This window comes from Miniopterus schreibersii (genome assembly GCF_964146895.1).
Source record: "Miniopterus schreibersii genome assembly, chromosome: 3".
Taxonomy (NCBI): domain Eukaryota; kingdom Metazoa; phylum Chordata; class Mammalia; order Chiroptera; family Miniopteridae; genus Miniopterus; species Miniopterus schreibersii.
In genome coordinates, this window is record NC_138103.1 from 103,729,665 (window position 1) to 103,740,812 (window position 11,148).

An 11,148-nucleotide genomic window follows, 5' to 3' on the forward strand; every position below is an offset into this window, starting at 1 on the left:
TCTGTTGTTGGGTTGCGGGGTTTTTTGCATCTGTAAAATGGGTTGATACATTGGGACATAATTTTAAGGAAGCTCTCAAGCACCAGTAGACCAAAGATGTAAGGTGAAGAAAGAAATATTCTGTCTCATGTTTTGACACAAGATGCTCACCTGTAGCAGAAAATCCAGTTGAGGAATTTGCCTTTAAAATGCATACAAGTTCTTATTCATTGAACTAACCGTTTAAGTAACTCGCAACAATGTAACAAAAGCACAAAAGGACTCGGAGCAGCTGTCTTGTTTTTTTATTGAACAATCATAAACTTGTCCTTTAAAAACAAATTCCAACAGCTTATCCAGTTTACATTCAAAGACCCTTCGCCAGACACATTCATGACTCTGTTGGCAAACTTTGAGAATAAAACATAGGTAAATATCGAAATAGTTCTTAAATAAGTCTTTACTCCAAATAAAATACTTCTGCAAATATTGCCTAAAATCTGGTACAACAGTGCTGTCTGTGCCAAGGTCCTCCCAGGAGTGCTGATAATTCCACGTATCAACTATATGTAAAGGGGAAAAATACGAAAATGAGCTACATCTTAAAGTTGACATTCCCTCCTGAAAAGGGGCTCTTCTCCAAACCTCCCTTAAAGCCATTTTCTACTTTACATTTAAAACTCATCAAAGTCACTGCACTCAGTTTTAAATAAATTCTCTCTGTTGCTCATTTTCTGACATTTTATAAATCCACTGACTAAATTTTATAGGTTTCTCTTATATTTTATCACTGTACGATTACTATAATTATTAGTAATAAATTTTCCATGCCTTGGATCTTTGAAAATCCTATAGAGTTACACCTTTATTCTAACCATTTTAAACAAACAATATTATGTTCATTTCCTCAAGAGCAGGATAAATATAGGCGTGGAGGTTGTCTCGTACTAACAATTGTTTACAAAAATATATAAATATTTACCTTCCCACTCCCCCAAGTGGGCAAACTACTTCCCAGCCCCCTGGCCCCGAGGTGGCACTCCTGAAGGCACGTCTGCCCAGAGCATCCTTCAGATTCAGTAACTGGAACTACATGAGCGGCCCTTGGAATCCCGCCTCCATTCAAGCTGCCGCTCAAACTCCCACAGGCTTCGAACATCCCACTGCTTCAGGGACTGCTTTGATTTTTCCCAGAGTATAAAGAAGCACAGTGACATTCTGTTGATGTTATGACAAGGAAGCCTAAATAGCACACGCCCCTGCCCCCCCCCCCCCCGCTCCAAATTCTCCCTCCGCCCCGGATCCCAGCGTTAATGTACATCCGAGTCGCAGAACCGTGGACTCACGTGGTCCTCAGCTTTGGTTTTCTCTTTAGCTGACCTGCCTACATGACCTAAATTGCATTTTTAGTCCTTCAGCACTACTATAAACACTTATTTAACAAATCTATGTGCACTCAAATATTTAACAAATACCTAAGTGTTCAGTCAGATGCATTTTACGGATTGTTAGTAGCCTACTTTTTTTTTTTTTCCTGGACCAGCCCTGAGTCATTCTTGGTCTCCAAAAATTACACGTCCATATGCTATAATCTAAACAGTTTTTAAAATGTTGGCTGCGTGTTGGGTGATCAGTAAAATCATCTTCCCTGGGAAAGGCCGCGGGGATCAGCGTGGGTTTAACCATCTCATGAGGGGAGACCGGGCGGCATTCCCTTTCCCCAGGTCCCGGGCCACCGCGTTGCCGTCTCCGGACCCCGAGTCGTGCTCTGAAACAGAAGGGATGCAGGTCAGGGCCCAAAGTCTAGCACAGTCTGTCTTGGTTTTGTGCACGGTGGATTTACAAGGAAATCTTGAGCAGAGTCTGTGCTAACTGTGCCCACCCGGCCCTGTCAGTTGGCGCCTCCCCTGAGACAGCTGCCCCTCGAATTGCGCCTGTTCGTACTCCTGGCCTCCCCGACACCACCCTACACGTGCCCGGTTCTGTTTTTCCTGATTATCTCACTCCCCCGCTGGAACGTCAGCTCCAGGACGGCAGGGACTGTGTTCCCTTTGCTGCTACACCCGTGCCTGGAACACAGTAGGCACTTTATAAATGCGACTCCAAGTGAGACTTTTATATTGTCTAGTATGAAGAAGGGTGAGGTTCTTGGTGTGGCTCCAGGCAGACCAAGGGCAAACTTTTATGAAGATAGTTCTCACTCCCCATTAGAAAATCACTTGTAATACTTAGAATTTTCTAAAGGGAAGGCTTCCTGCCTCTGAGAGCAGCGAGGTGTTTCTTCAGCAGCGCCCATCCTGCGACGGAATCTAAGGTTCGTGCAGCCGGGAGGCGCCTGGGTGTGAATCCAGGAAACCTTCCAGATGTTGCCACCCCTCCCGCACCCCCAAAAGTTGCTTGTGAATTTCCAGCCTTGGAAAGCTGGAAACTCGGGGCGGGCGGATGGGGAACAGTGGAGAGAGGAAGCCAGGAACTCGCTTGCCAACAGGTGGAGGGTTAGAGACGACAGCCTCTTATGATCAGGTGTGGGCGAGACCTCGGGAGGCCAGGTGCTGAGGAACCTTAGAGCCATTTACAAAGGCTGGGCCCCAACAGTCTGTGCAGAGGTGATGTGAAACCCCAGCAGGACTGTGGCCCCAAACCCCTTCTGCGAGCTGCAGGGCGTGAACCCCGAAAGCCCCACATGGAAACGCACAGCTGACCGCGGGCTCCCGGGCGGCCTCCCCACGGCCTTTAGGGAACCCGCTCTGCCTGAGCCTGCCGGAGGGGCACCCAGATGACGGGGCCTCTTGTTGCTCCTCTAGCTAATGCAGGGAAACACCTTGGGTCAGAAAATGCCTTTTCATAAATGTCTAATGAGAATCTTGATACCTAAATTGGGGAGAAAAATATTATTTGTGTGACCTATAGTGTCACTTCCATCCAGCAAAATATGTTTCCGGGGCATCTGTTTATATAGCGGCCAAGATGCTCGCAGTCTGCGAGCAACCGAGGGCAAGAGACTGCACAGCGTCCTGTGGGGAGAGGACAGGAGACGCCTGTGCAGTGTGGACGCAGGTGGGACCCGGGGAAGAGCCCCCTCACCGAGCATCACCCCAAAGGAGCTCGCGGGGCCTCCAACACTCGTCCCCAACACCCACAGAGGCTCACCGGGGACTCATTTCTCTCTCGGTGGAAAAGTCTAGGTGCAGCCTTACGTGAGTGAAGAGGGACATGAAAGCCGTTCCTTCTGTTCTTTTTAGCCTTCGGTTTTGATAAAGCGAAATAAGATAGAAGTTGCGAGTGTTTGGTTAAGTTGGCTGCACTGACCCCATGGGCGCGGACCCCAGAGCAAAGGCACCAGGTCTTGCAAACGTCCCGGAGGCTGTGAGGAAGGGAAACACCTTAGGTCCCTGGGCACTGGCGTTTTATTTGGGGCTGAGGACAACCTTCTGGAACTATTTAGAGGCGGTGGCTACTCAGTGTTGAGAATGCACTAAACACCACTGAACTGGTCTCTTTAAAATGGTTAATGTTAAGTTAGCTGAAATATCGCCTCAATAACAAAAAATCAGGTCTTAAAGCGCAATCTTCCTCCTTTCTGCTTCCAAGGACTATAGGGACAATCATAAGGACTTAGAATGTTGATAATGCTCCCAATTTCCAGATCAAACATTCACAAAGTTACTCAGCTAGTAGGTTAAAAAGGGGTTTTATTTTAAATTAATGTTTAAGAACTTATATGCATAGTGAAGACAGTGCAGTGAAGGCCTGGGGAGGGGACGGGAATGGGGTGGGGGGGGCAATGGGAAAAAGGAGGGGATATCTGTAACAGTTTCAACAACAAAGATAAAGTAAAAACTAAAAATAAAAAAAGGAAAATATCAGCAAACCTGCCCAAGAATGCAAAAGCAAACAGAAAGGATAAACTAGAAATGATGAGGGAAGAGAGGGAACAGAAGGAAAGAATAGGGAACAGAGATGCTTCGCTGAGCATCACGTTTTATAAAGTCCTGACTCTTGGAAACATACTGAAAAAGAATGGATGGAAATAAAGAAAAATACCCTAAAGTGAAGGACCAACAGAAATGAATGGGAGGGGGAAAGAACAGACCTAAATAACGGTTGAAAACAGTATTTTGAGGATATGCTGTTGGCCGAAGGCAAAAGAAGTGTAAAGAAATCGTCAGCTCTATTTTGTTTTCACAGGGATGTGGCTACAGGTCTGAAACAGCTTCTGTGCATTTCAAGATCCAGCAAACAAGGGTCTCAAGAAAATGGAAGCAAAGTTTTTGCAGAAGGGAGTTTAAAAGTATGGAATAAGCCCGGCCAGTGTGGCTCAGTGGTTGAGCATCGACCGAGGATCCAGGAGATCGTGGTTTGATTCCCGGTCAGGGCACAGGCCCAGGTTGTGGGCTCGATCCCCAGTCGGGGCCGTGCAGGAGGCAGCCAGTCAAGGACTCTCATCATTGATGTTTCTCTCTCTCTCTCCCTCTCCCTTCCTCTGTCTATCCATAAAGATATATTAATATATATATATACATATATACATATATGTATATATATATATATGGAATAAGACAAAGGCTACAATTGGAAAAAAATTAAAAAGTAAGTTAATGTTTAGGGGCATAGCCATACTTAAAAAAATAATAATTCACGTAAAACTCAGTATTTCCCCTTTGTCTTAATGTGTTTAATTGTACCCAGGTGTAGGAGGGAGATAGAGCTGGGAAATAAGCACATTTGCCAAATATTTCAAATTGTAATTAATTTGATCTGCAAAGGACCAGGAAAAAAACCTAAATAAAATGGATTTGGATTGTCGAGTATTTATATACAAGGGGAGAAAAGTGTGTCATTTATTGATACTGGAAGTTGCTGGGGCTACACGCTGTTTTAAACGAGCTGCTTCCGATTTAATGAGGCCTCACTGTGCTGGCCGTTTACCCGGCGAGATAGCGGCAGGCATGCCCGGCGCCGCGTGCCCAGGCCGCGCTCTCGCGTCCTAACGCCCCGCGTGGAAAAGACTCTCGGACTCGCTGGCAGCGGGCGGTGTCGCTGAGACTGCGCTCGAAGAGCAGAGATAATTCCCACATTTCAGCCTCCGACACTCTCTCTCATCCTCTCCAAAACCCATTTTAAAAAAAACGCACATGCTTGGGATTATTCCATTTAAGTGCTTCCATCTGGTTAAAAAATGTCTTATATTTTCTGTCTTGGCTCTTAAACCCATTCAGTAATTTCCTCGGGAAGTGGGGAGCATTGGCCTGTCTAGGACGAACATAGAACGGGTCACCGAGAATGTACAGGACTTGGCACGTCTTAGTTGGTGGTTTTTTAATTACAGGTTTTTTGGTCATTGATTTTATTGACCCTCCATAAAAACTGGGTAAATCTAATGAGAAATTATATAATCTTCACAATTATTAGTAAGATCTTTCTTAAAAACAGCAACCCGACTCAACACCACCGGCCCCCGGACGCGACTTACCTGCGGGGGACGCCGGTCTGTCGGAGGACTTGGTGACTGGATGCTGGAAGAAGGGGAACGTCAGGCACTGGCCAGTCACCCTGTCGCAGACGCCCAGCGGACAGCGGCAGGTCTCCTTGCAGTCCATCCCGAAGGTGCCATACGGGCAGTCTGGGGGTAAAGGGCGGGTCAGAGGGCGCGCCCGGGCCCGGGCCCCCATCCTGACAGTCCCGTGTGCACAGCCTCGGGGTCTGCACAAACATCGTGAACCCTGACTGTAAGATAAAACCTAGTTCTCAAAACAAAACACACACACACACACACACAGACTTTGAAAGTTGAAACTTTAAGGCACAAACGTGGAATCTAATGAGCAAAGTAAACAAACAAAGAAAACAGACACAGACTCACAGGTAGGAGGACAGACCGGCAGCTGTGGGAGGGAGGCTGGGGCTGGGGCTGGGTGAGGCAGGTGAAGGGATTAAGCCAACAGCAGCCACAACCAAAAACTCACAGACAGACAGACAGCGGCGTGACGGTGACCAGCGGGAAGGCGTGTGGGGCAGGTAGGAGAGGCTCAGGGGGCAATAGTGGAGATGGAAGGAGACTAGACTCTGGTGCTGAACACGCCATAAACATACAGACGGCGTGTTACAGAACAGTGCCCTTGAAACCTAGATAATTTTATCAACCAATGTCACCCCAATAAATTCAGTAAAAAAATATACAAACAGACGTGAAATCAGACCAAGCCCGGAGAGTGGACGCCTCGGCGGCTGAGCCCAGCCGCGAAGTTGAGCCGGAGGCAGCTGCCCGGGACCAGAGCCCTTGAACCAGCCGAATTCTATTTTCCGCTTAGAAGCGGCAGACAGGTCGCCCAGGTCGCCTCTGGCAGCCCAGGGAAGGGGCCGGGAGCAGGCATGGGATGGGCTCCTGGACAGGTTCAAGGGGCTGCTCCTTGAACCGACTGCGTCAGGCAGTTTACTCGTTTCAATGCACAGGAACGTGCTTCCAACCAGCAGGGGCCGAGGGTAACCTCCAGCCCTCCAGGAAGGGTCCGGTCCTCAGCCTGCTCCGCGCCAAGTTTATCCCGGCAGGATGGCGGAGCAGTCGCCCTAACCCCCGGGGCTAAGAGGCGTCACTAGGAAAACCCTCTGCGAAGCTAAGGTGCGGCTCACTAAATGATCAAGCCCGCGGAGAATTCATTTATGCACCTGACCCGAAAGCTTTAGTACTCCGATGATTTCATACCTGGACTAACGCATACAAAACGGGGGAAAAGCGCTCATTCGTGTATTCAAAGTGTGTGGTTTTTATGAGACAAACCGCATCCCACAGAGCCAAGCATGACAGATGCAGCACATATATCCTCTTGGCACGAGGACACCCTTGTAAATGTACAATCACATATGATAAGGAGACAAGTTGTGACCCGTCTGTGTCTTTAACTATCTACTATCCCATAGGACGATCTAGGGAGATGTAGTTCGGCCGGCGTGGCTCAGTGGTTGAGCGTGTGCACCAAGAGGTCGCAGGTTCTATTCCCGGCCAGGGCACGTGCCCGGGTTGTGGGCCCATCCCTGGTGGGGGCCGTGCAGAAGGCAGCCGATCAATGGCTCTCATCCATGTTTCTCTCTCTCTCCCTCCTCTCTCTACAAGTCAATAAAAACGTGCTGAGCCCTGGCTGGTGTGGCTCAGCGGTTGAGGGTTGACCTAGGATCCAGGCGATCAGGGTTCGATTCCCGGTCAGGGCACATGCCCGGGTTCAGGGCTCGATCAATGACTCATCACTGATGTTTCTATCTCTCTCTCCCTCTCCTTTCCTCTCTCTGAGATCAATAAAGATATATTAAAAACAAAAACAACAACAAAAAAATGTACCAAGCCCTGGCTGGTGTGGCTCAGCGGACAGAGTGTCAGCCGTTGGACCGAAGAGTCTCTGGTTCAATTCCTGAGCAAGAGCATGGACCTGGTTGCAGGTTCAGTCCCCGGCCCCAGCTTGGGAGCTTGTGGGAGGCAACCAATGGATGTGTCTCTCACATCGATGTTTCTTGCTCCCTCCCTCCTTCCCTTCCTCCCTCCCTCCCTTCTTTCCACTCTCTCTGAAAATCAATGGAAAAAAATATCCTCAGGTGAGGGTTAATTTAAAAAAATAAAAAACATATTGATATATATATATTTGTAAAAGAGATGTAGGAGTGCTCTTCTCAGCACGGCCCCATGGAGGACCCTGGTTTTAAGCGCCGGCCCCTGGACCGGAAAGAACAGCCCTTCCAGGGGCAGGTGAGGAAGCCTCTGCGGGGAAAGCGCACGGCACTGGGCCTGACTGTCTCCAGTGACGCCGGAAACTAAAATTGAGCTGCATTCTCAGCCACACTCCTGCTGTGTTCCCCGGCAGGTGCAGCAGGTGTTCATTGAGAGAACACCTGCCTTGGGGCTTCCACAGGAGTGTCCTCGGAAAGGCTGGGGGCGGATGTGCCCAGAGGGAGGTCAGGCCTCTCCCTCGAGCTGCGGGGGCCCACGCGGGCTCGCCGTTGCCAGCAGAGAGGAAACGTTCACCGCACTGGCCCGCATCCGAGGGATGCCAGAAAGAGCCGTCCTGCCCGCTCACGGCCACCCCAGGCGTGCGGTGGGATCGAGAGCGCTCTAGCCCCCAGGTGCCTTGCAGCTTGTCTTCCCCGGTGTCCCATCGCCCGTTTACGACGTTTACAGAGGAGACTTTGTGCCAAGAGAAAAAGCAGCCCACTGCGCCCGCTCGCCGAGCCCTGAGTGGGGCTGTGCCAACCGCTGCCACCCTGGTCTCCGTACGTGAGGTGCTGTGCCCTTGGCCCAGAAGCCCCGCAACTTACGGAAAACGCAGACCCTGCGCGGCCGAGAGCAACGCCCGTGAATGTTCACCCAAGAAAACGCTCCCTCGGTATTCTACCTTTGACTGGTTATAAAGGAAAATAAACTAAGCAAGGAAATAAGATTCTGCTAATAGTTCAAGCATTTGTTCCCTAACCTGGACTGAAAGGTGATCGCTTTGCAAAGTATTTGTCTAAAGGGTGGAGGTGAACGAGTAGTTCTTGCTGCGTGATTGTCAGTCATAAAAGCATTCAATTGTGTTAAGGACGTAAAATATAAGGATTACTCAGAAGCTCCCCAGCCCCTTTAATAATTTTTAAAGCTTCCTTGTATTAGGAAACCGATGAACAGGGTATAGCATATGTTTCATCTTAATAATAGCTCTTAATGACGGGAGCACCAGCTATCCACACAGAGCACTTCAAAACCATCATTCTTCCAGTTCTCAACACTTTAAACATTTTAAACAAAAATCACTAAGTTTGAAATCAGTTCTACACATGCTTCCCTACATTAGTTAGCTGTACTTTTAACCTAATACTTTTTCTTTAAGTCAGTAAGACCATCGACCTCAATCTTCACAGACGTCCACCTTTTATTTCTTTCTTTACTGTTATTTTTGCTTGTTTTACACCACCTGCTGTTTTTCTAGATGACCGAGAGCCTTAACGAGGTGGAAGGAGGTTTGTTTGACACGTCAGGGTCCCGCCTCCCAGGACGCGGGTCGTTCTGCTAGGGGACCGAAGCCCAGCCTGGCTCACGGAGTGCGTCAGGGCTCATGAGAAATACTGATCTTGAGAGATGTCCTCTGTCCTGTGGACCCTTTCAAACCGAAGGGCCACCAACCCGGCCAGACGGCGCCCCGGGAGGCCGCCGGTGCCCCCTCGGCAGTCACCACCTGCAGGAGCCAGGGCACCTGAGCACCCGGGGCAGGCCACCTGTCAGGTTTCTGAAGCTGCCCGGAAAAGGAGGCAGCTCAGCCTCCCACTGCAACTTCGTAAACCCCCCGGGAGAAGCAGTGAGGTGCTGGGTTTCCTCCGGGGTCCGGTGCGGTGTTCCCTGCCGGGCCTGTCCCTCACCCACCGGCGTCTCCCTCGCGTCACCGGGAGGAGGGCCCCTCACCTCCCGCGCTGGCCGCCCCGCGCCCCCGGCGCCCCCGGGAGAGGCAAAGGGCCCCTCTTTACCTTTGCAGACGCCGAACTCGTCACCGAAGTCGTCCTCCTCGCTGTAAAAGTGGCACCTGAGCCCCGGGCCGCACTTCACGCCGTCCACGCCCGAGACGGTGCGGTAGCAGGTCTGGCCGCGCCCGGCCGCGCACACCCGGCAGCAGCCGCAGTCGTCCAGCACGGCCCGGCAGCGGGGGCTGCGGGGGCACCGGGCGGGGTCGCAGCTCTGGGGGCAGTCCACCGCATACCTGCCGCTGCGGGGGGCGGCCGGGCGCGCGGGGCCCAGGAGCGCGGCCAGCAGCAGCAGCAGGCCGGCCCGCATGCTTCCCGGGGGCGCGGCTCCTCCTGCGGCCTCCACGTGCGCGAGCTTTATACGCCCGGCCGCCCGCAGGCTCGTCACCCGCTTCCTCAGGCGGCCGCCCCGGCCCGGCCCTGCCCGCCGCCTGCCCCAGCGTGTGAACCCGGGATGGAGCCTGCGGCGGCCGCCACGGCCATCCAGGAATTGAAAAGCCCACGCTGATGTCATCTGTTATGTTTAGACGGTTGTTTTGCACGAGGAGTGAGAAACTCGCCGGCTTCCGTCTCCAGGGCTCAAGGACGCCTGCAGGGGGGCAGAGGCCGTCAGAGCCCCCCTGAGCTCAGGGGTGGTTCCGGCCCCGCATCTCCCCGGGTGTCCCTCTGCCTCCCAGCCTTGTAGCCGGAGGAAAACGATAGCGCCGTGAGTCACCCAAAGAGGCTCCTTCAGGAAAGTAAATAAACAGTTGGTGTTTCCCCGCAGTAAATAGCTATGAGATCACCAGGCAGAGAGAGGGTTAGATTGCGCCTTCTCGAGGCTCAGAAGAAAGAAAATATTTTGAAAGGGGGATTTTTAAAGACCCTCTCTGCCTTCCCCCCACCCTTCTCCATCAGCTGTTATTTCTAAGACAGTTCATATCTCGCGTGTCTGAGTCAGTGATGGACGTAGTTGTATTTCTAGCAGGATGTGGCATTGCCGCCGAGAATGTCCTTTAAGATTGATACAGAAACCACAGAAGAGGTGAGATGCTCCAGGCGCTGTTTCTGGGTTACTCAACTCTGGAAAAACTTATCAGCTGGACTCCTGCTGACCCGAGACCCCCCCCAGGGGGAGGCTCATCCATCACCATCACCCCGTGTGCTTGGCCAATGGCTGAGCCCACTCGCAGCCCTTCCCCTCGCCTCCTGGCATCGCTCGGATCCTCGCTAAAAACCACCAACGGGGCAGCCGGCCCAGGGAAACAAATGAGCCGGCAGGGAGAGCGGGACGCGGCCGGGAAGGCGAGTCACGGGGGGGGGGAACATTACCCGTCGGGAAACAGGGCTTGGTCCGTGGGGGCCACAGGGCTGGGTCCCGCTGGGGGAGGCAGTGCAGCCCCCTCAGAATGCTGTTAAGCAAGGTTTGTGGGCCAGAGAGAGTTAAAGGTTAGAGAGGAGTGAGGGGCGTCCTACGCCAGCCACATGTTGGATTCCAGGAAGCCCCCCACCGGTCAGAATAGATATAAACTCACTGTCACTTAGCTAATGTGCAACCCAGCAAAGCGGGGCCTCGGTGGGTCACAGGCTGGCCGTGGGCGGTGGCCGCGGGGCGTCTCGGGCTCGGCCTCCTCTTTTGAGAGTCGCGATGTTAGGCTGGTTGGTGTCCAGAATTGTCACCCCTCCGGAGCACGAGGCAGAGACTCCGGCTGT

The 11,148-nt window shown here is 51.7% G+C and overlaps 1 protein-coding gene across 1 annotated transcript; it reads right to left on the bottom strand.

Annotated features, from left to right (window-relative positions):
- Positions 1-269: 269 nt before the first annotated feature.
- On the bottom strand, positions 270-9,824 carry ESM1 (endothelial cell specific molecule 1). Its single transcript, XM_081131064.1, has 3 exons — positions 9,463-9,824; positions 5,453-5,602; positions 270-1,747 (listed from the first exon to the last, which is right to left on the bottom strand). Exons 1-3 carry the CDS (start codon positions 9,764-9,766, stop codon positions 1,647-1,649), a joined length of 555 nt encoding a protein of 184 aa, XP_080987190.1. The 5' UTR covers positions 9,767-9,824; the 3' UTR covers positions 270-1,646.
- Positions 9,825-11,148: the final 1,324 nt, after the last annotated feature.